The sequence below is a fragment of the Prosopis cineraria genome, unplaced genomic scaffold (genome assembly GCF_029017545.1).
Source record: "Prosopis cineraria cultivar Desert tree isolate PC_DT_omini unplaced genomic scaffold, ASM2901754v1 PC1371, whole genome shotgun sequence".
Classification (NCBI taxonomy): Eukaryota; Viridiplantae; Streptophyta; class Magnoliopsida; order Fabales; family Fabaceae; genus Prosopis; species Prosopis cineraria.
In genome coordinates, this window is record NW_026556696.1 from 8649 (window position 1) to 32703 (window position 24055).

The 24055-nt window shown below is 33.6% G+C and overlaps 4 protein-coding genes across 16 annotated transcripts; 2 read left to right on the forward strand and 2 right to left on the reverse strand.

Moving 5' to 3' along the window:
* Positions 1 to 3737: 3737 nt before the first annotated feature.
* Positions 3738 to 8416, forward strand: LOC129299973 (uncharacterized). The gene is made up of 2 exons (XM_054938484.1): positions 3738 to 4130; positions 6843 to 8416. Exons 1-2 carry the CDS (start codon positions 3874 to 3876, stop codon positions 8206 to 8208), a joined length of 1623 nt encoding a protein of 540 aa, XP_054794459.1. The 5' UTR covers positions 3738 to 3873; the 3' UTR covers positions 8209 to 8416.
* Positions 8417 to 10168: 1752 nt separating this feature from the next.
* On the reverse strand, positions 10169 to 12691 carry LOC129299974 (multifunctional methyltransferase subunit TRM112 homolog A-like). Of its 2 annotated transcripts, none has more exons than XM_054938486.1 (2): positions 12524 to 12691; positions 10169 to 10845 (listed from the first exon to the last, which is right to left on the reverse strand). In XM_054938486.1, exon 2 carries the CDS (start codon positions 10834 to 10836, stop codon positions 10468 to 10470), a length of 369 nt encoding a protein of 122 aa, XP_054794461.1. In that variant the 5' UTR covers positions 10837 to 10845; positions 12524 to 12691; the 3' UTR covers positions 10169 to 10467. The 2 variants fall into 2 exon arrangements, with proteins under 2 accessions (XP_054794461.1, XP_054794460.1); XM_054938485.1 differs by having other exon boundaries at positions 10169 to 10943.
* Positions 12692 to 14566: 1875 nt separating this feature from the next.
* Positions 14567 to 19466, reverse strand: LOC129299971 (dolichol-phosphate mannose synthase subunit 3-like). Of its 12 annotated transcripts, XM_054938472.1 has the most exons (8): positions 19313 to 19440; positions 18711 to 18829; positions 18542 to 18614; positions 18014 to 18129; positions 17466 to 17521; positions 16520 to 16636; positions 16289 to 16396; positions 14567 to 14838 (listed from the first exon to the last, which is right to left on the reverse strand). In XM_054938472.1, the coding sequence occupies exons 6-8, from the start codon at positions 16619 to 16621 to the stop codon at positions 14779 to 14781; spliced, it is 270 nt and encodes an 89-aa protein (XP_054794447.1). In that variant the 5' UTR covers positions 16622 to 16636; positions 17466 to 17521; positions 18014 to 18129; positions 18542 to 18614; positions 18711 to 18829; positions 19313 to 19440; the 3' UTR covers positions 14567 to 14778. The 12 variants fall into 12 exon arrangements, with proteins under 12 accessions (XP_054794447.1, XP_054794454.1, XP_054794450.1 ...); XM_054938479.1 differs by having other exon boundaries at positions 16520 to 16629; positions 18542 to 18829; positions 19313 to 19444; XM_054938475.1 differs by lacking the exon at positions 18014 to 18129.
* Positions 19467 to 20271: 805 nt separating this feature from the next.
* LOC129299972 (transcriptional activator FHA1-like) lies at positions 20272 to 24051 on the forward strand (the record flags this gene model as incomplete). The annotated part of the gene is given in 4 exon segments (XM_054938483.1): positions 20272 to 20528; positions 20530 to 20763; positions 20765 to 21059; positions 24041 to 24051. Coding segments are annotated over 4 exon segments (648 nt in total), but the record flags the coding sequence as incomplete, so codon positions are not given.
* Positions 24052 to 24055: the final 4 nt, after the last annotated feature.

Here is a 24055-nt window from a genome sequence, read left to right on the forward strand (position 1 = left end):
CCCCATCACTGTTGAAAACAAGTCCTTTAATTCCTACACATTTATAAAATGTAAGTAGAAAAACAACTTGTTTTACATGCTATTTTGTCCAAAATAGTGAGAAATGAATACCGAGTTTAGATATGATGTCATTGGTCTCTTCTTAGTGACGGTAGAAATGGGCTCTCCTGTAGAAGCACCATAAAGCAGCCTAATATTTTTGTCTCTCTCTTTTTGTAGTCTTTCCTTAGCTCTGCTATCGTTCTAATATTGGACAATATTTCTTAAGCCATGGTCATTTGTTTTGACCAATGGGAAATGCTAAAAAAAAATAGATCTACAAGAACATACATATAATTATCACATTGTACTTAGTATGAATGCATTACAGTGAAAGAATACTATAAATTCATTTATACATATCACTAAAAAGTACAAGCATCCTCTAACGTTTGTAGTCCTACCCTTCTTCTTTTTCCTCATTTGTTTCAAATACTCTTCCAACTCGTCACACAAGTCATCTAATATGTACCTTGACCAATTGAAGCCTCTCAGTGCATTCTTGTTGCAATACATTACCTTAACCGTTCGCTTACTAACATTGATGCTAGCACTTGGACATAAAACTATTCCCAATGTATACGACAAAAATAAAAACTCAAGTTTTCATCCTTTTCTCCCAATTTAATCAATGCCAATATCTTTTTATATGGCATTTATAATATTTTTCCCTTAACCTCAAGAATGCTTTCTCTTGGTCATCAACCTTTATTGACACCCTATCCTCACTAAAGGGTAATCCTATCAATGTGTGAACATCTTCTACTTTCATTTCTATTGACTTCCTCTAATGTGAAATTGACGGGTAGGTGGATCATATGAAGATATTAATTAAAAATAAAGGTCTCAAGGGAATGTTTTCCATCGAATATGAAGCAACACTCCAAACCTGATGTTCTTTACCTTCATTTTTAGGTTCTCGTTCTCTTTCACAAATTCTACAAGCTCCATAAACTGCCTCACAGAGCACTTTATGTGAAAAGGAACCTTGTATTTACCTTTTGCAACATGTCTATCAACTTTTAATTACCTAGCCTTCTTAACATACTTGGCTTTTTTAGCCTTTGGAAACCCTTCCCAAGCCTTGAGTTCATCTCTTATTCTATGTTTCAGCCTCATTTTCTTATACTTATCTTGATTTTCCTTGAAAAAGTCCTTCTTAAAAAGACTTAACGCATTCACCATCTTCCCTATATCCTAAATTAGATCCATGTAAAGAAAGCTTAAACATAATTACTGCTTTAGAAAGAATATACATAACTTGCTATGAAAGCCTTTTCAAATCAAATCAATTATATATGTGGATCACATATATTTTTTATAAAATATATAACAATGCTCAACAAAGTAAGGACTAAGGAAAAAAATTTCCAAACACAAAAATGTAAGAGGTAAAAAATAATAATAAAAAAAGGAAAAGAGAGGGTGGGTGTGTAAGTTGAGTTGACACTTATCTTGCAGATAAAGGGATAGGACTAACTAGCTTCTTGTGTTGAGTAAGAAGGTTCACTAGCTGTGACCCATTCATTAAAAAGAAAATTAAATATACAAAGGTCCTACTTCTTTATAAGAGGTCTTATAAGTCCTAACCTACTCATTATACTTAGTTATGGCACCCAGAGGGGTTTTTATGTTTCAGTGTTTGCTGCCATCTATAAATATTATATACATCACAATTTCACTACAAGTCATTCAAGGTATCTAATATCTCTTATATAGATATAGAAAAAAAACTAGTTGTTAAGCTTTATATCAATTACGATGAGTATACTAACTAGGGTCTCTCATTCAAAACATCCATAACATGTTATCCATATCAATTAATATATCCTTTATATAGAGTGAGCATACTAAACATCCTTGTAGTGATATTGATAAGAAGACTGCTAAAGTTGAAATTAGAATGTACAAGTGAAGTTTCAATATCCCTTATATAGAGTGAGTTGAACTTGAAGAGACAACTCTTTCGTACCCTTGCTTTCAACTTTCAAGTACCTTCATTCATTTTATAACATCATTCATCCCCTCACCTCAAAAAAGAAAGGTACGAATCAAACTTTAATTGGGGTTCATAGCTTAGCTACAAGACCTTTTACTTGATCAACTGAAGTTTATTTACTACATAATTCTTTTTTTAAGTTTTCAGTTTGATTTTCTTTGGTGCACCAACCAATTTTAAACCAAACAATATCATGAAACTTGTTTATGATCAACCCATTTTGCAAACACCAGATTCTTCAATTTTCTTACCTGACTTACTATATATAAGAACCTTAAAATGAAAAAATCTATTTATTTCTTATTTAAGTCCTGAGAATTATCATGTAAAGACCAGTGACCAACAAAGAAAGCAATGCCCCAGTGCAAAATACACGGACTATTCTACAAATCAAAACCCTAAAAATACAAATGCATTAATAAGATGATGATCTCATTGAGTAGGAGGGCACATCATTCAAGTTCATTTTGAACAGTTAGAGAAAACCTTCGGATAATAGAGAGAATACAACATATCATGTATAACTTATGCACAGCATCTAGCAACCATGGATGCTAATAAGTCGAAGCTTTAGACCCACAAATCATATATAACCACAAATTAAAGGTTCAAAACCACAGACCCACAAACACAGACCTACAATTATTGAAGTGAGAAGAGAAAAAGAGGAAGAGTGGGACGAGGCGAACCATAATCAAGTGCGATTGGGGAAAAAGGGAGGGAAGCTGTTGGACTCACGATGACGACAACAGCAAACCCACTAAGACAAGCAAAGAACCACTGAGACACACAATTGAGAACTAAATAGCAACAGCAATGATGAGCTACGCCCAAAACCACTGAGAACCAAATACAAACACCAAGTATCACTATCGGGCAACAGTCATGCTGACGATGAGATGGTGACGGAGACATACACAGCTAAGGCGAGAAGTGAGGGTGGAAGACAACATAGAGCAGAGATTGAAATCAAGGAAAATGATTTTTTTTAATTTGAACAAAGGGAAAAATCATCATTTCTTTAAATTCTCCAATGACAAAAACATTCTTTGGAACTCTAAGGGAATTATATCATTTTGTGGGACTAATTTGTCAATCACATAATTTTAAAGGACTTTACTGTCATTTTCCCTTTAATGTTTAATAATAATTTAAAAATAAAAAATAATTTTTATGAAATATTAAATTTTAACTATTTAAAAATAAATGGTTGAGAAGAAGAATGGAGAGAATGGAAAATGTAGAAAAAATAAAGAGAAGGAAAATGGAGAGAAACTTTGAGATGGAGGGAGTACGGGCCTGTTTAGCAATCTATTTTGGGAATAGTTTTTTTTCTTTAGAACAAAAGAACAAAAAAATTTGTTTGATAACGTGCCTTCAAAATGTGTTTTAGAAAACAAAAAAATAAAATATTATTTTAAAGAATAAAAAAATGAAAATAACTTTCAAGTGTTCTAAGATTATTATTCTAGAAAATAAAAAAATAAAAAAATACTTATTTTTATTATTTTTTATTTTTAAAATATATTTTATAAAACATTAATTTTTAAAACATTAAAAATAAAAACAGTTTCAAACGTATTTCTTCTAAAAAAAACGTCGTCTGTTTATCTCTCCTTCGCTTCTCTCTCTCTCTTCCAGCTAATCGTATCCCCCTCTTTACTCCTTTCACGACCATCTTGTCCCCCTCTCCCTCCCCCCCCCCCCCTCTCTCTTACAAACATTTGATTTCCACAGAAAGAATAATGCAGATTCTTGCCAGATACCTCCTTGTATTGGAAGCAAGAAGCTACATTTGCTAGATCCAACCTCTTCGACACTCCAAGTTTAGGAAAATGGGTGGCCTTAGAGAATCATGGTGTTTCTGCAAAGGGGTGAGCAAGTCCGAGAGAATGAAGGCCGCCATTTTCTCCGGTAAAGCTCAGGCCATAGCCACAATCTCCACCGCCGCTGATGGGATCTCCGCTGCCGGATTCTTGATCCACCGCAACTTGCTTTTGACTACCCATGCTAATCTTCCCTCCGTCGCCGCCGCCGAGAGCTCCGAGATCCGCCTGCAAAACGGCGTCGGTTCAACTCTTGTCCCTCACAGGTACCCATTTCAGGTTTTTCCCCTCTTTGGTCACGTTTGCTTTCAAATTGATGAAAATGGTGTGCGGAGAATAGAAGCAATTAAGTGGAACTGACATTTATGTTATATGTTAGTCCTATGAATTTTGGAGGCATTTACCCAGTTAGGCTCTTTTATTTGTGACCTCACAAGGCTCTTTAGTGTTACTCGTTGGTTTCTCCAACCTCTTATTTACTGTAGTCTGTCTCTCGCCAATTAAATGAAGTGTTGAAGTTGGACTTTAGATAGCAGCGTCAATTCGACCGTGGCATATCTAATGATAAATGGTTGTTCATGAATTTGTAAATTGCGGTCTAATAATTAATGGCATAGACTCGAAGTTCTAAATTTCAGCTTGGACAATCTATCCAATGTTTTGAAACTCAGATTGGACATTGAACTAGAAAGAGTAAAGGGTCATGGTTTCATAGTTCAACCGGTTAGACTAATGGTTGAACCATTGACCTAAAAATTAAATAAAAATAATATTTATATATATAAATATATAAATAAAATATTAATTTGTCAATGGTGCTTGGGATTTTGACGCGGATTTTGACGCCAAAGGCTAGATTCCTGGACTGTCGGAATTGGAGGCAAAGGCTTGTCAGCACAAACTTGTGATCTTGAAGCAAAACGCTAGAGTTGGAGGCTCACCATCATGTCACGACTCGTGAGGTTTCAATCTCGATGTCGATTGTCGAAGGCTGGATTGTTAAAGCTGGGGGCAAGGGCTAGAGGAGAGGTCAAAGATTGAGCCTGGACTGTGGAGGAAAGATGACAGATTAGAGAAGAGAAGACAAAAGAGAACTAGATATTAGAAAAGAAAAATCACGAATCTGAATGACTTAGCCTAAATTTGCAAAAGCGGTCTAAATGGTTGAGCCGAGCCATTTTGTTGAAAGGTCAACAATTGGACCAGTCGGACCATCTAGTCTAGGTTTCAAAACACTGACTCTATCTTAAATGAAATGTTGTGTCTATGCATGAAAATCAAAAAGCAAAGAATGATATGAAAGTTACTATCTGCTATGAAGCATTACAACAATTAATCACATAGGGAAAAAACACTTCAGTATTAGATTCTTTCTAATTTTATCATAAATAATATTCAATTCTATTGGGGTTTATAACAGAAAATGCCTGAAAAGACACAGTTTCTTATAGTTTGTGTTTATGACACAGTCCATTTTTAAACCCTGATTTAGTTATATTAATGTTGTTCAATTAAGAGACGTGTTCTATAAGTTTTTCCAGATACCAATTGATTTGGTTGGGTTGGTCTGGGTATTATTTTAACATATATTTGACTTCCTGATTACATAATGGAATCGAAGTTTCCCAGTGAATGGTGCTTCATAGACTTTGTGGTTACAATCATGCCTGTCATTGATAGAAAGTCCAATTCATTATCTTGTCCAAAGTGTCGTATACTTAATTTCATTTCCATTTGTGATGAATTTTACTCTCATGATACATATTCACGTATTTTCCCACTTGATTACGCAATCGCTTTGCCGCATGTCCTCTCCTTTTAACTTAAATAGCTCATGCATTTATAGCTTCAAGGGCTTCGTAATGCTAAGTGGAAGTACAGCAGTTAAAAAATTTGTTGTATAATTGATATTGACTAACTAATGTGTGTGTGTGTGTGTGTGTGTAGAAAATCAACTCGCATTAAAGGTACAAGTAAAAACTGATGTTAACATGCCATAAATCACTACAAGTACTTGTACCTAAATTATAAAATACATCAATCTTTTTTTTTTTTTTCATAACTATAAAATACATCAATCTTTAACAAACTTTTGTAACAAAGCTTCAGAAATACTGTCATACTAACTAAATACTAAGTCATTCACCTTTGGTTGTCCAAAGGAATGATTGCAGAACTTTACAGTGGCAACCCTTGCAATATCTCTTAAATTAGGGCTACCATTGCCCTATCCATATGTATTGCAAGATACACCTACCACTGCCACCAACAAAACAGAACAAAACTCTTGTAACTCATAAGCTAAATGAAATTGCAAAGCTTCACAAGCGGCATAGTGCCTAGAGCCATAGTGTAGGATTTTTAGATAACTGGTTTGACTTATAATTCATATATCAAAGGTAGCTATTACGTTGGCATGGATCAGCTTAGGTCATCTATGGATAATGAATTCTTATTACCTGCTTTTGTTCAGAAAGTTTAACTAATATGCAAAATTATAGGTTACATTGGCTTATATGGATAACCAATTCTTATCACCAAACATGCACTCACTCACTATTTCAAGTTAGTCTTCTTGCTTATGTCATAAAAATGGAGAACAGTTGCATGTTCAGTACTTCACCGTGGCTGCGTAGCTGAAAAATAGTCAAAATAGTTCTTTGGCCATCAGTGATTATTGGTGGACGATTAATAGTTCTGAGCTAACACAACACGTTTCAGTTCATGCAGCATTGCCCCTTCTAAATAGCGAGTCTTTTTTTTTTTTTTAAAAGTAAACTAAGTGAGTCACAATGATTGTGCATTCCTGAGACTTTCTTAATTGGTGAAAATTAAAAAATGACAATGCTTCGCTCTCCTATTGTACATGACTGAATGAAGAAAGTGGGATCTGTATTAGGCACTATGACTTCTGCTGCTACCCTTCAACTGATTATATTATGAGCAGTGCATTTATTGTACTTGTTCGAACTTTTCAGGTTTTTCATTACAAGCTCTGTATTAGATCTTACAATAGTGGGTATAGATGATGCGGATGGGGAATCAAATACCCAGGTTCAATGCCCTCCCTACCTGAAGACCTGTTCCAAAGTTAATCTGGATCTCGGAAGTGCAGTTTACCTTTTGGGCTACACAGATAAACAAGAGCTTACTGTTGGTGAGGGAAAGGTAGTCATTGCGACTGACAATCTTATAAAACTGTCAACTGATGGGATTGTATGGAGGCCAGGATCTGCTGGGTTTGATGTACATGGGAATCTAGCATTTATGATTTGTGATCCAATGAAATTATCCTCATCTCCAAATACTAAATCCTCTTCAACTTCATCATCCTCAACCTCTTGGAAGAAGGATCTCCCTATGCAGTTCGGTATCCCAATTCCTGTCATATGTGATTGGTTAAACCAGCATTGGGAAGGCAGCCTTGATGAGCTTAACAAACCAAAATTGCCCATAATTCGGTTGATGTCTACCGGCCTGAAGAGCGAGCATTCATGCACTTCCTTCACACAGCGGCAGGTTTTCAAGTCAACAGAGGCTGACAATAATGATGGCACCGGGTCTTCATCAATTAACGTGTCAAAAACAAATGATCGAGGACCAAGCTCTTCTGCTGCTGCAGTTAACACTGTTGAAGAGACTTTGATCACAAATCCTAACACTGCCCATGTCCAGGGAATTCCCACTCCAGAAATATATGAATCACCAAGATTAACTTCTAATCCTTTGAGGAGAAAGGAAAATATGCCAGTACAGCTTTTGGATATCAATTTTCCCCCGAGGATTACCAAACCTACGGATTTACAACCATCTCATCAAGAACTGCATCCACATTGTACCAAGGAATCTTTATCAGACAACCAGTTAGAAGGAGAACAAAACCAAAACAGGAGACCAGCAACTCCTGTTGTAGAGGTTTCCTCAACGGGTTCTGTGAATGGAGCGCCAAGCGAGGTTCAATCTAGTTCGTCACCGATGCAAGTATTAGACATGCACCACGAATACAGCAGCGAAGAAGAGACTATGTACTCTGCAGAAACTGCCGAGAGTCGCAACTATACAAGCCCCAGAGAGTTGAAGTTTCAATCAGTAAGGAGCCAGAGTTGTGTTGGTTATAACAGATGGGGGTCTCACCTAAGGAATCCAGCAGCACGCAGGACGATGCTGGAAAACCAGAGGAGCTTCATCAATGGGAAAAAAATGTATTCACAAGGGGCAACTTCTCAGAGGAGTAATGACTACTTCAGCCCCACTGTATCCTCCATCATGAAGCGCAACAACATGGATAATACAGTCAGACCCCGGCAAACTTCTGTTCATTCTTCACCAAGATGGCTGTTTTGATTTATATATTATGATATATTGATACCCCCAATCTCCGGAAAGCATTAGAGAGAAAACAGTAGAAGAGTATAGTTTTTTTTCCTCTTGTTTTTCTTTTTTATGAATCAATGGGCCCATCTGATTTCCTTATTTGCACTGTAACTACATTTTTTGGAACAGATGCAAACACTGGTTATGGTGAATAAGAAAATTTCACTCAAGATGTAGATTTCTTCTAAATGAATGAGTTCTTTTTCCTTTCTTTTTTCCATTCTTTTTTTTTTTGGGTCAGTAGAATGAATCAATTTGATATTGAGCAGAATGGTGACTCCAAAATGTATTATTATGTAGGGCTAAAAGTAACTAGAGTTTGAGGTGCCAATAGAGAGCTCATAATATTAAATTTGGTTAATACCATATAAGAGGTAATGCATGAACTATGGAACCAAAGTGCTACATCCTCGTCAGAAAAACACGAGGAGGGTCCTGAGCATATAAATGGATAGGTTGTCCACTTCATTGAGCTTTTTTTTTTTTTTGGGAAAGAACAATGATTTTAAAACAAAGTGATACCAAAGTCAAACTCAAGTTTGTCCAATTGATGAGCCTTCTAATAGGTCACCCATGACAAAAGTGTCACGGATTAGTCAAGAGAGCTGTCATGTCTCACGTCAGAAGAATTTAGAAAAAGTATAGAGCATATAGGTGGTGAACTAGCTTTTTAAAAAGAAAGTAATAGCCCATGACAAAAAAAATTCAAAATTTATTAGCATACACCATCTTTGATGCTGTGAAAAGAAGTTTTATATTAAACAATTGAAGTGAATCAAAGGTTTATAATTGGAAAGAGCACATGAATTTAATATTATGTGATTTATGATTAAATGACAATGTCAAGCACATTTGTGATTTTAAAGAAGGTTGATAAAATAAAAATTTTACTAGACTCTAAGACTTTATTGAGTTTTCATAACAATAATCATTCATTTTATTGTTATCGAACAAGAAAAATGTATAAAAACTCAACAAGTGAAGTCATGTTCACCATATTAATTAATCCAAATGACAGTTTCAAGTACTCAATCTAATTATTTTTACCAATATACAGAACAAGAAAAAGAAATGAAATTCATCAACAAATGGGAATCTTTATTCATTTGGATCTTTGTTGAGAGCATAGACATAGAAAATTTTTATTTGTAGTGACTCAATTGAAGCTTTGACATTAATTGACCCAAAAAAAAAAAAAACCAAGCAAACCAACCAGCTAGCAATTATAATTTTATATATATATATATATATATATATATATAAATTTAGGTGAGTTAAATCCCAAAAACTTACAAAGATCAAAACATGCCTCTAAACTCAAAGGATATTAAAAAACAAGATATCTCCCAAAGCCCATTAATTTTGATGGTCCAATCAAGTGCTGTATAATTGTTGTAAATTTTAATTTAGATTTTACTAATTAAGCCGCATTTATGAATCGTGTTTCTCTACCAACTTATAAATTCATATTAGAGTAGAAGAATAACGAATTATCCACAAAATATTTGAATTTGATATGTTTAAAATTCAAATAAGGAATAATTATTCTAGTTTCTTATACCCTGCATGAAACGGTAGGCTTCAACTTTTCATACTTTAACTGGTTAAGGTGCAAAACTGAATCAATCATGGAAAACATACTTGTAGCTGTAATCATGACACATCGGAGATAGAATTGCAACAATAGCTTATTAATAGTCACTTAATCGTTCATGAACAAAAGGCATTTAGATGAGTAGGCTGAGCCAGAGCATCTTCAAGACTAGCCAATATGCATCCATGTCAGTGCAAACTCAACTATGAAATAGCAAGCTTTCAAGTCATTATGATTGGATTAAATTAAACATATTTTGCAGTAGTAGTAGCAGTATTATGTGTAATTCTCTTCAATACCCATGTAAACCTTCCACGGAAGAGATAGAAAAATCAATTTGTATAATAGTGCAATCCTTTTTCTCATTCACCCATGCATGGGAACACAAAGTAACACAAAGCCATCTTTTTGATGTCACATGCTAGAGAACTTCTACTAGAAGGGGAAAAAAGCATGAACTTCTAACATCTTCGAGCAGAAGACCAATTACAACCTAGCATCTATAGCAAATTCTCAATGTACTTAAAAACAGGCTTCTATTGGCTCAAAGTGAGACCCTCAGTAGCACCTAATTGAAAACTGAATAAGCAGATTCACTGATAACAAGGCAAAGCTAATTAACTAGTGAAATTAATTCACACCTCATCCTCATGAAGAAGCATGTTTGGGATTCCCTTGTTGACGGGGAATCGTCGTCCAGTTTCTGGGCAAACAAGTGCACCTTCTTCAAGGTGAAGTTCAAAAAGAGCGTGATGAAACCTGCTGAGAAACTCATCAGATTCGAGCATGGATGGGTTAACTTCCTCTGGGAGTTCAGTGTAACCCATGGCCCGAGACGCATCAACAAATGCCTTCCACTGTATCTTCTCAAACATCTTTTTCAGAAAGTCAGCATTCATCTCCACTGTCTTTTCTACCACTTTCTCTGCTTCAATGCGCAATGGGAAGCCATTCGTCACACCCTTTATGTTGGATGATAGCATATTGTGCGTCAGCAACCTCATCTATACTAACTACAAGTGTATAAGCAGCAAGCAGAAGTTTCACTGTTATTTGGAGACCAAGTGCCTTTGGCCACAAATTTGCTGGGTTAGGGTGGGGTCGAATAGACCTAATCATGGGTCAGATTCGTGGAAAAAAATGTCAAAAAAACTAGGCCTGTGATTTAAACATAATAAGTGGAAAAATAAAATTTATGCAAAAAATCTGCAACAAGAACGATTGGATTAAAGAAAGAAGCGACAATACCCAAAACCATTAAAAGCTGGCCTACAAGAAAACATCTTAACATTTCAGAAAAGCAATTTATTGAAGTGTTTTAACAAATTGATTTCGCTTTTATATTTTTCCCGTCAATAAATGTTCAAAAAAGATTATCCAGAGACCTTTAAAATATATGTGTAGCCTCATTAACAATAACAGAAAGAATAATACTTATTCACCAGTTCATGAACATCCATATTCTTAATGACACAATTGGAATAGCCAATACTTGAAATACACATAGTAATTTCCGTGAACAAGTTTGAAGTTAATTACAGATAGTGTATCAAAAGGTTGAAAGGTTATTTCTTTTAGGTTTAAATTCTCAAACAAAGGAAGTTGAGAAACCCCTTTGATGGTGATTTATTGAACTAAAAATTTTATACCAGATATCCATACAGCATTTCATCAAAAATTAGATAGGCATACAATGCTCAGGTCATGTGGGAAAACAATGCTTCCATGATGAAGAAGATGGGACAAGTTTAGAACAAATGTGTCCATGTTTAAGCATGGATGTAGCATAACAAGCATGTTAGTGCTTTCAATATAGTCATGGAACTCTAACTGCAAGTAAACTGAAAAAATCCAATTTCGACAAAGAACTTAAAAGAACTAGGATTTATACCACATTTCAACAGAGCATTTAACTAAAAGAAATATCTTTTCTAACTAAAAGAGATATCTTTCAGCTCCCAACACATATAAAAAGGACTTTAGACACGATTTCAGCATATCAAAAGAGACTAGCACATGGTCATGGTCCTTGTCGTCAAGTTAAACCAAACCACAGCAAGAGTAATCATTATCAATCATGATCCAGACTCTGACCCATATTTCTTTTGAATCAGTCGGACTAATATTTCTACATCTAACTGAGATGCACAAACAGCAAATTCAATAAGACTCAGGCCTAAGTTTCGAATCAAGCCAAGACACAGCAAGCAGGGACCACTAGCAGAAATTTAACAAGTTTTCAGACCACAGAAAGACAAAAGCTGAAATTTACTTAAATTTCACAACAAACACACACATAATCAACTATTTATCGAAACCAAGATTAATATGACAGTTTGCAAATAAAGCTTTTTAAATATAATTCAGACATTCGAACTACAGAAGCCCGAGCCATAGATTCTCCCACCATGCCCAAGCACCCATCACTTGATTTCAAAACCAGTTTCAAGCAATCAAAAGTTTCCAGTGGCCCAAAAAGAAAATCCAACAGTTACATCCTTACGCTAACTTTAATACATATGTATGTGTGTAAACGGAAACCATAACTCAAAACTCAAATGTGTAATGAAGCTACAATAGCACGAGGAAAAAGGAAAGGAGAAACCAAAACTCGGACGAGTTGCCGCGAACAAGTGTCATGAGAGTGAAAAAGCGAACAAGAAGAGAGAAAAAGAAAGACGAAATATCTACCTGATCTACAGAAGAGAACAGAACGAAGAGTATTTGCAAACTCTGAAGCTTATCGACGTCCGGCGGAGCGGTGAAACTCCGAACTCCAAAAGCTGCTTGCTAAGCGCCGTCTAACAGTCTGAGATGCTCTAAGGGTTCGGACCCTCGAGAGTTTATTTGTTCCGCTAAATAATAAATTCTTAAAAAGTATTCAAATACTTACGTTAAAGTTAGTTATGAACTTAAAGTCATATCTTTAAAAAATATTATGCTCATACATTTAAAAATTAATGATGAACTTAAAATTATAATTTATAATTTATATGATTTTTAAATAAATATTAATAATTAAATAATTAAATAAAAAGCAGGGAATAGTAAATTATGTAATTTTGAGTTTATAAATAATTTTGATATTTAAAAAACGTTTGAATAATTTTAAAAAAATTCATGAATTATAATTCGTAGTTAATTTTAAAATATAATATGAGTGATTGAATATCTTTAAAAAATCATGATTTCGAGGTCAATAATTAATCTTGGCGTGCAATACATGTCAAAGTCAATTAATTATAAACTCCAAATTATGCTTTTTTTTAAAAAAAATTCATATACATTTGTATTTGTCAAAATTAATTATAAACTCCAACTTATGAGTTATAAAATATAGTTTACATTGGTTTTGGATAAATTTTTAAGGAATTATAATTAAAAAGTTAAATTGAAAAACAGTGAAAGTCTTAATTTTTTTTATAATTGATTTTAGCATATAATAAAGACATTTAAATATTTTAAAAAATCATAATTGTAATTTTATAATTTATTTTCATATGTAATAGAGATACAATTTTCATTATTTTCAATTCACTTTACAATTACATTTAACATCAATTTTATTTAATTAATCTTATAAATTAACTATACCACATAAGATTAATTATATTCAAAATCAATGAATAGTTACTAGATTTATCATTTATCAATGCAAACATAATAGTAAATATTGTAACATAAATTTATTGGCAAAACAATATTATAATCAAGGTTGTAACAGTGTAAATAAATTCATGGCTATAATATAAATTAAAATGGTAGATTTAGATTGTAAACTAGTTAGATTTTAAATTTATTAATAAATAATTTTTAAAAATGTATGATTAAATAATAAAAATAAAAAATATAATTTAATTTAAATATATTATAAATATAAATCATTGAAATTAAATTTATCTACATTCTTATTAATAGATTATCTTATCCGATATAAAAAATTTAAAATGGTGCAACTTATTTTTTGTATTTTCATTTTATTTTTTATTAATATTAGTTTTTTTTTCTCTTTAACTTTTTTTTTTTTTGAATCAGGTCTTACTACTTTTATAAACCGAGTTTTATATAATATATACTTAACTTGCTCAATTTAATAAAAAATTAATGAGTTTAATAAATTTAATTGAATTTGTATCTCATCCTAATTTAAGAAAAAGCTAACATAATTTTACAAGTTAAAAATATAAAAACAATAAAATTAAAAAATCAACTCATAAATTTAATCAAATTTATATATATTTTGAGCTTACAAGTGAATTAATATAATTTTATATGCTAAAAGTCTAAAAACAATAAAATTAACTTAAAAATTTGACAATATTAATTGCAACATAAATTAAGTGAACTATAATATTTTAACTTTTGCTAAAAAAAAAAAGAACTATAATATTTTAATCACTAATCTTTATCAAATCTAAAAATTACTAATTTTCTGTAAATTTTAATCAAAATGTGCAGATTGAAGTTGAATAAAAAATTAATTATGAAACCTAAGTAATACCTGAACACTTTTTTCTTAAAAAATTCTTTCAAAAATTGAGTTAAATAGTTTAGATTAAAATTATTTTGTCAATCTAATAAAAATCTAATATATTTTCACGTGAAATATATTTTAAAGGAATATTTTTTGTTCTCTGTCTTTCTTTGTTTCCTTATATTTCAAATCTCTCCAAAGTTAATGCTTGAGTCTTCAAAAAAAAAAACAAACAAACAAACAAACGAACGAAAAGGAAAAAAGAAAAAACTACCAATACCCATTTAAAAATGAATTTGAATTTTTTCTAAATACTTAGAATTTGTGCAATTAGTGAAAGAAATGTGTAAGTGTAAACCCATTTCCAAAACAACTCAAAGTTGCTGAAGGAGGTAATGTGATGCTCCTTGTATACTTTAGATGTCAAGGTAAAAAGTTAAAAAAAAATCTAAAATTCAAGACATTTACAAAGTTAACTGGAACTAACATCAACTCCTCTTTGCTTCAGATAGTCCTTTGCCTCCACAATGTCCTAAAAAGAAGCAAAATAAGTATCTTTCCATAGTGGCATATCACAGCATAGAAAGACTAACATTAGAATCGTGTGGATCTAAATATCTTGATTAGCTCACAGATGCGTAGTGTGTATTTAGAGAAAGATAAAGAAAATAAGAATTAGATAAGAAGTGACCCTATATGTATTTCAATTTTTTTGGAGGTGGATTCTCCACTGGTACAAAATGGTCCTGTGTGGAGAAAGACACACAAGGCATTAATACCTTGAGTCATAACTAACCACAGAATGCTTGGTTCCACTGATTAAAAGGTTGCACCAATTTAATTAGAGATCTCGAGTTTGAATCCAAGTACTACAACAGTGTTAAATGCTCAATGGTTCCAAAAGGGTTTCACGTGGCTTGATCCAGATTAGTCTGGCCCCATCAAGTCCCCCTCATCTCAGTATGAGACATGCCCAAGATACCAGGTGCCGCACAGCACTTAAAAAAATAACAAGTCATGACTAGACTTCTCTCTTCACATAAGACCACCTTGTCCCAAGAGAGAACCCAATCTCAATTTTTTTTATGTCATTTTCTCTCCAAATTACATGATGCATTATTGTTAAAAAAAAAAAAAATTACAATCCGAATGTCATTGAAATTCATTAAACGCACACACGTGATCAACAGGTCACGCAAGAGATTGATATTAACGTCCATGGAGCCTTGACCACTTATAGACAATACAGGCTCATTCTAATATTCAGTAACTAAACACGTGCAGTCATGCACAAGATTAACCTCCACATGGCCACATACACTGGCACAGCCTTGGCAAGTTAAAAAAAAAAAAAACAGAGAGAGAGAGAGAGAGAGATTGACAAAATGACAACATAGCAATATCTAATCAAGACATAAAATAATAACAAAAGAAAATACAAAAATGAGTCCTTGTAATTTGATTGTGTTTTGTTTTTAGTCCATACAATTTATTTCATTGTTCCTAGTTTCTTTGATTTGATCCATTTGCAACGTTAGTCCTTATAGTTTTAAAAATGTGCATGATGGCCCTATGCTAGCATTGATAAAGTTAATTTCACTGTAACTCTGCTAACCCCTTCATTGACACTTGACACAGTAAAAATTTGCTAAAAATAATGATTAAAAATAAAAGGTAAGGGAGCAAAAAAAGCTTTCTTGCACATTTGGATTAAAGAAAATATGAGAGAAGAAAGCAGGATTAAGAACACATCAATAGAGGGATTAACATAGTGAAGCATGCATCAGCAAAATTAACTATGTCGATGACAACTCATGGTCCTTAGATGCATTTTTTAAAACTATAGGGACTAACATTATAAATAAGTCAATCAAAAGAGACTAGGAATAATGAAATAAAACTATAAGGACAAAAAAAAAAAAAAAAAACACAATCAAAGTACAAGGATCCACTAATGTGTTTTCCCGAATAATAACCACTACCTGCTGCAATAGGAGGGCTTCTTGAGGACAGGTTGGAAATCGCATGAGACCAACTCCAACCATCAATAAACCATAGCATCCTAAAGACACAACAAAATAGACCGGTAGCTGGGCAACAGACAGAAACAAGGCATGATGAGCAGTAAGAAGTATGGCATTATGTGGCAAAAATTAACATGTAAAAAGAATAAAGCACGGAAAAAGAAAAAAAAAAAAAACAGAGTCACTAACCAACCACGTATGGCTCGCTGGAAGTACAGAAGTTTGTAGAAGGCCAACCCATAATGCACCGATGGCCATTAACAACGTCATAATCTTCACTATATGCTTCATTTATCTATCTGAAATCTTTGGCCAAAAAAAAAAAAAAAAAAAAAAAGATCTGAAATCAGCCTTGGTGCCTGAGTTTATTCTGACAGAAAAAGGGGAGGAAGAAAAAAACACAGCATGATTCCAGTTTTTAGATTTTTTTTAATGTTTCACTCAAAGCTAATTGAATCAAACTTGCACGATCTTTTTCCCGGTCTGCCCTTTGGGTTTGTTGGGGGGAGGGGGGAGATCCATGGATCCATCCTACCAATATATTTTGTTAATGATTCACTGAATGCTAATTGAATCTAACTTACATAATCTTTTTCCCGGGCTGCCCTTTAAAATTGTGGAGATTCCATGGATCCATCCTACCAAGATGTTCATGTAATAACTGGATAATATTCATCTTATCATTGGAAAAAAGTGTTTTGGGGATAAAATTGAATTTATTAATGAGAAGATAGAACAGCATAACAGTGCAAGAACAGAGCTTGTTAATCCCTTTAAGAGATTAACAAAGGGCACCACGCTAAAAGGCCAGTTGCTAAAATTGTTGGCAACAGCTTATCCTATTTCAAAATCGACTAATACATCCAGCTAAGGCTCAGAGTTATAAACAGCCTATATTGCTTTCAAAACAAAGTCTTCCTGAAATTTGGGAGCAGAAACATAAATAATAAGGACACTTACATGAATTAAATACAAAGATCCCAAACATAAAAGGCCACAGAGATAGATCATGGGTTCCCAGTTATTATATAAAGTTAGCACATATCATCCAGAACGAACAAAGGAAAATGAAAGAGAACGATCAAATAGTCTTTGTTTAGACTCAAGGAGTAAACACCTAAAATTGACAACATACCTTCAACAGGAACCAAACAAATCCAAATAAAATGAAACTCCACGATCCTATTTCACCTGAAACAATACAAAGGAATCTAAGTAAGAAACAAATAAGAAGTAAGATATCCCAAGACCCAAACACCAAACACCAAACACCACATTATAAATTTCAAATTATGGATAGTAAGTAATCCCTCAATCCCTAGTAATAATACATTACCCAAAACTGCCTTTCTTCTATTAAATTTTTGCTCTGGGGATAGAAAGGGAAATTTTATTAGAAGGAAGAGGATTGCAGAGAATGAGAACAATGTATCATCCTATACCAGAAAAAACAAAGAATATTAAAAAAAATTGTAACCAACAAAAAGCCTCCAAATCTTTTTGCATTCCCAACAAGGATAACTCAGAAAACATACACATTTCTCTATAACCATATACACCACAAAACCACAAAGATTGCTCATTACCACAGAACATAGCCTACCGTTTACACCAGAAACCCCTAGTTTGAAGATATTGCTCAAAAGTAAATGAGTAAACCTATTGCTTCCTAAGAAGCCATACAATTTAGTCCACTTGAAGACAGACAACGGACAATGAAGAAAGATATGCGCCGTATAAGAATTAGGCCTGCACCATGACACAAGTATCTGGAGAAAGTGTGTTGTCAGGCCTAGAACCTGCAAGAAGAAGCCTTAGAATGCAAAGAGAAACAAGCCCTATAAGGGGAACGTGTAAGAAAATGAAAATATGATGTGCAAAAAAAAAAAAAAGTGGATTAAGAAACCAAATTCTCAAGTCGACAATAGAGATCTGAAAGAAGCAAGAGAAACAGTAAGTCCCAATGCATTCTGTGAATGATACTGCCACGACAATGGTTCCAACAGATCTTTAACCCATCTATCAGATGATAATTCTGAAGCCAAGCATAATATAATGGAGAAAGGAAATGGAGGCATGGAAAAGTCTCCATGAAAGAAATTTTCCCTCCCCCAACATATCCTCACAAAATCTGATTAGAAGTCGATCTCTTAATCTAAAAGAAATGAGTGACCAGTATATAACATAGTCCAGAGATAAATTTCCAAGGACCTGTATAAATTGCAGAAAGCATCAGATTGGCATCCCATCCATCCCGTTTTAAAACATATCTAATGTAGATGACCTGGTATCATTACGAAGAAAACTCTCATAAGGGAAATGCTGAAGTGACTTGTGAATCAAAAAGAGGGTTTTTGGACACCCAGTCTCCACGACTAACCCCAGCTAATGCTACAACACTTCTCCCATCCTTCCAGATGATCCTTTTCAACTCTTCTTCACGCATACAAAGGAAACTTCAAATAATCTTCTCTGATCTCTGGGCGACTCCCATTAAAGCTACAAAAAAAAAAATCAGTGATAAAAGGGCACTGCTTTTAAAAAGCAGCCCTACACCTGTCAAATCACTGAGAAACAAAGATCCCAACCCAAACACAACCACCTGTTATTGAGGATAACATGACTTGTAGTCTTAAAGCTAGCTAACAACGCGTATATCAAGGGAATCCAAGTCCCAACAGATAATTCCCTTGAAATCCAAAAGCAAAATAAACACGGCAGACTGTTATCTTCTATTCACAATCCACAGGCATAACTAATCTACGTCCCTCAAAATTTTCCTTCCTTTAACCTTCCTCAACATATGCCTACCTGAAGACAACTGAAACAAGGACTGATCTCGCACTACAACTAGTGAAACTGAGATGCATTGACTTCAACGTAACACGACAAGAAACAGCAGTAAAATTCCCATACTCCAATGTTTCGTTGGAAACAAAAGGAAACAACTGTTTGATAGTAAGTAGATGAAATATAAACTACCTATTGGAGGCAAAATCGAGAAAGCGCCGCTAATCAGATGAAGGACATAAAATCTGGAACAGTAAAATCGTTGAGGTTCCCCACCAAAGAGGGCGTGGAAGCAGACCCGCTAGATCAGGGACGACGGACGGATTTGCTTTTAACTGAGGTTTAATTATAGTTATAATTATAATTTAATTTAACACATTATTTTTTATATAATTAACGCATTAATTTTAAAAGTACTATGACCTAAACATCATGATATATTATTAATTAATATTTTATTACGTAGTTTAAAAAGAAAATATTTTAGTTTAAATATATATTAATTAATTTTTAATTTTTTATTCGCCTATTATTGTTTTGTTTATTTTTCTTTTGTTATGTTTATTATTTAACCTTAAACAAAGTTTAAAGACTTGTTCGTTTCATTCTATTTTTTTGTATGTTTTTAAAATAGATTTAAATAAAATACACTTATTTGTCACCTATTTAAATAAGCTTTCTATTACTTTTAGGATTTAACAAAAAAATTTTTTTACCAAGATTCTAATTAAATCTCAATTAATTGATATTGATAATTGATAATTTAATAATATTGAGAATTTAAATTGAAATTTTTTCATTGATAATTAATTTATTTAAAAAAATTGTAACCTTTTTTTTTAAAATTTTAGTTTGTCACTGAGTGAAGGTTAAAATTGTCCTGTTCTATCTCACAGATCAAATTTTGAAAGAGAATTATAATTAAATTTTATAAAAAAATTAATTATTATAAAATTTATTAACAACTAAACTATATTAATAATAATTAATTTTTTATAGAATTTTAATGTAATTTTTTTATTTATTTTTTGGTGAATTTTGTGGAAAAATTTAGTTAGCAATTAAATAATACTAATTAACTTTTAATTTGCACTTAAAAAGATAATTAACCCTTAAATAGCTGGGGAAAAATAAAACTAAATCTAATATTTTCGTTAATGTCCGCAAAACGGCAAAAGCATTGAATCGCTCTGAATCCCAGGAGGACTGGTTCTCTAATCTTGTTCGTCGCTTTCCCTTCCGACTCCGATCAATTTCTTCTCCGATTTCCTAATTTGGCTCTTGCTATCTCGAATTCAACATGGCTACTGCCGCCACTGGCGATGTCGAAGCCGGGTTCGCCAAGCTTCAGGGCGAGGACTTCGAGTACTATATGCAAACCTATTCTATCATCCTTGGGCGGAATTCTAAAAAAATCCAGCGTCGACGTTGACCTATCCAGCCTTGGCGGCGGGATGAACATCTCCCGCCACCATGCCCGCATATTCTATGACTTCACGCGTCGTCGTTTCGCCCTCGAGGTTCTCGGTAAGAATGGTTGTCTTGTAGAAGGTGTCCTTCACCTTCCGGGCAATCCACCCGTGAAACTCGATTCCCAAGATTTGCTTCAAATTGGGGACAAGGAGTTTTACTTTCTGCTGCCGGGTGAGGAGTATTCTGGGAGGGCCGCTTGGGCCTAGGCATTATGTGAATCATTCATCAATGGCGGCCGGAGGGGCAGTTCCGCCGCACTATAATTATCATATGGCCAATGCTGCACCTGCGGCTGGAGCTTTGGTGAAGAAAGGCAGGAGGGATTACTACGATGATGATTATGAGGATGAGGATGACATTGGTGGCACTGGTAGCAGGGGGAAGAAGCTAAGGAGGGACGGGTATGAAGGTTACGGGTATGGCGGGGTAGGCTCGGGGGGCAAGACTTCACTTTCAGGAGCGTTGGGTTAGTATTCCATTCTGTTTCAGCCTTTTGTGTGTTTTCTTGTAATTGGCATTTAACATGACTATTGTCTTTTAATTCCTATTTTCGGTTTTATAAGAACTACATGTGTTATTTGATTAGTGAGGTTTCCAACAAGAATTAGGTGTTTGGGATTTTCGGATTTCAGAGACGCTTGTGCTTTTGACTTTTGTCGTATGGTTGTGGGGTGCGGTGTATAGATTTTTATGGAATAATTTTGTGTAGTCTTGCCTACTGGAGTTTTTAAGTTGTTGATATGGATCCATAAATAATCTGGTGGAGCGGAACTTATAAATTTTACATTTCGTTCTGTTGTTTTCTGGCATTTTTCCTCTACTTTTTAAAGTCATAATAGGGTAAGCGTTGGTATGGTGAACTGAACTTGTGTTTCTGTCCTTTCTGTCCTCCCGGTCCCGTTCGCAAGTGCTCTGAATTGGATGAACCAAGTCACCCAGGGATTATATGATAACCCTGTGGGGTTCAGTAGAAAGTCTTGGCCTAGCCATTTTGTGCATTCTATGCATGATTATCCAAGATGGCCTTTGGCAGATGAGCTACTCATGGTGTTACAGTTACAAATTTAGAGATAGGCCCATCTACATGACCTTAAATAGCTCACTCAAGTTGTTTTGTAGTTCACTTTATGTTGTCAACATGATGCATAATTATTGTTATTTGTATTGTATGTATCCATGATGTGAGTTACAGCATCGTTAGGTGTTGTATGCGGGGATATTTGTGGCACTGCCTGCAACGTAGCATGCTCTCAGACAATTGATAACTAGCTTATCACAACAACATTTCATCCCAAGCTCATTACTTTTGGATAAGACTAACAATGGTTAATTATCATCTACAAAACATCTGTTCGCTCAAATGCTTTTTGAACTTGAACTTTGCATGAGCATAGGCCTACCATACTTGTGCTAAGATTTACGACTCCTTCTGGAGCATAATATTTGTCATTGTTAGCTATTTCACAGTTTACGAAAAAATGTTAGTTGAATCTTTATTTTCTTAAAATGTCCATGGTTTCCATTTATGCCCTTGAGTTTTTCTAATAACACGTGTATGGCCTTTAAATATGGAGCATTTAAAGACAAGGAATAAAAAAAAACAAGGATATAAATGGGAAAAAAAACATAAAATTTACCCAATACCCTAAATTTGAATCAAGAGGTGTTTCTAAAAATGACTTATATTGTGGTGTGGATGAGTAATTTTTTCAATAAAATAGGAGGGGTTAGGATCAAAGTCTTTTCTAAGTCATTGCAGAGATTATTAAAAGGTTAGATGTTAGGAGAATCTCAAATCATTGTTTTATAAATATCTATATTCTATATTCTCTAACAAATTCTGGAGAAATTTGGTCTGCATTGGATCCAATGACTAGAAACCCTGACCATATTTTGACAGTGTTGACTATAATTGTGATAATTGGGCTTGGATTGGCATGTTAACACAAATCATATAAATGGTCTTCACACTGATCTCTTAATGTGTATGGTGTTTAAAATATATGAATTTGTGCATATAGAATCACAGAATGTCAAGATCTTATTATGTCCTAATTTTTTATAATTGACATTTGTTTGGCATTTTATTTATTTATCATGTTATATAGTAATTGTTCTCTCTGTTAGCTCATTCTTGTTCTCTTACCATTGCTTATTTAGATGTCTTCCTGTTAGTTCTGTTATGTTGTTCTAGATGAGGTAATTTAGCTATTATATCTTTTTATCAAAAAAAAAACGGGTGATATGTCTTGCAAATCTTGCTAATATGTTTTATGACAGTTGCCATGTCAGGACGAGTTTTAACCCTACCAAAATGTCAAAAGACTCACAGACAGTAGTCATCTTAATCGATAAACACTATGGAAAAGAAAACTTAAGCTGACATGTTATATTAGGCTGGATATAGTTGTGTTATTTTTTTTTTTCTTGTCATTTCAATACCATATTTTTTCTTCTGTTTTGTCCTTTAAATACATCAGATTGACAGGAACTACATTTCTTGAAAGGAATATCAAATTAATTTCTTAAAGCATATACTTTTTTGTGATAAAAATTAGAATAAAATCCGATATCTATTATATAAATGATATAGCATTGTTTAAATGTGCTGAATTTTGTAATTATTTAGGTCTTAGTCTTGGTTTAATCTTGGTACTTTTTTTTTTTTGACAGAATGTTTAGGAGTCTCAAGCATGTTTCACAATTCTGGTGTGATAAAATTCTAGGTTTTTTATTGCTTTAGACTTCTATTGAACTTTTTGTTCAACAGTTTTTCTCTGAAAACCTCTTGGGAACTGTGGGATAAGCATGAATATGTTGATATGTATCTTTCCCATCCTTTTTTGGCAAGTTATTTTTTTATTTTTCTTTTGTGATTTTTGTGTTCAGTTGCAATGATGTTCAGTTTCAGTTGACTCTTATGTAGTCTTTTAGTTATGTTAGGTTGCTATTTCAGTTAAATCGAGACAATAGACTCTTTTTGTCTTTCCTTTCGCTTTTTCAGCTCTACACACACGTTGTGCCTTTTGGTTAGTGAATGGATGTTTATTGTAAAATAACAGTGTGAAGGAAACGAAATGAGATTGTACTAAAGCCACAAAGCATAAGCGTAGGTAAAACTCTTGTGGGCTTCGTTGTGGGCCCAATGTGGAATATGGACTTATACGGAGCTGAATTTCTTCTCTCATTAAATTATGTGAAGAAATAAAACAAACAGAATTGGGGTCCTTTTACAGTTTCTTCATTAATACATGGAAGCCATTTGTATGGCATAACTTTTATTTTTTTCTTAATTGATGTCTTCTATTTTCAAATTAAAATAACCATTGTTTCGTTGCTTGTATGCTTAAGTCCTATGCACTGATTCCAGCATCTGGTCTAGTTAACAATTCTTTTACTTGTACCAGTTCCGGTTGTATTCTTTAACGAGATTATCTGTTTCTACAGATAAGAAGGCAGAAG

Bases quoted from the DNA above. Each gene is read 5' to 3' on its own strand.
- LOC129299974 (XM_054938486.1), bottom strand. From the start codon at position 10,836: ATGAGGTTGCTGACGCACAATATGCTATCATCCAACATAAAGGGTGTG.
- LOC129299971 (XM_054938478.1), bottom strand. From the start codon at position 16,621: ATGAAGCATATAGTGAAGATTATGACGTTGTTAATGGCCATCGGTGCA. The intron at 16,397-16,519 runs GTTAGTGACTCT...TCTGTTGCCCAG, and splicing joins CAGCGAGCCATACGTGGTTG to CTACCGGTCTATTTTGTTGT. The intron at 14,839-16,288 runs GTAGTGGTTATT...GCTTCTTTTTAG, and splicing joins AAGCCCTCCTATTGCAGCAG to GACATTGTGGAGGCAAAGGA.
- LOC129299973 (XM_054938484.1), top strand. From the start codon at position 3,874: ATGGGTGGCCTTAGAGAATCATGGTGTTTCTGCAAAGGGGTGAGCAAG. The intron at 4,131-6,842 runs GTACCCATTTCA...CGAACTTTTCAG, and splicing joins TCAACTCTTGTCCCTCACAG to GTTTTTCATTACAAGCTCTG.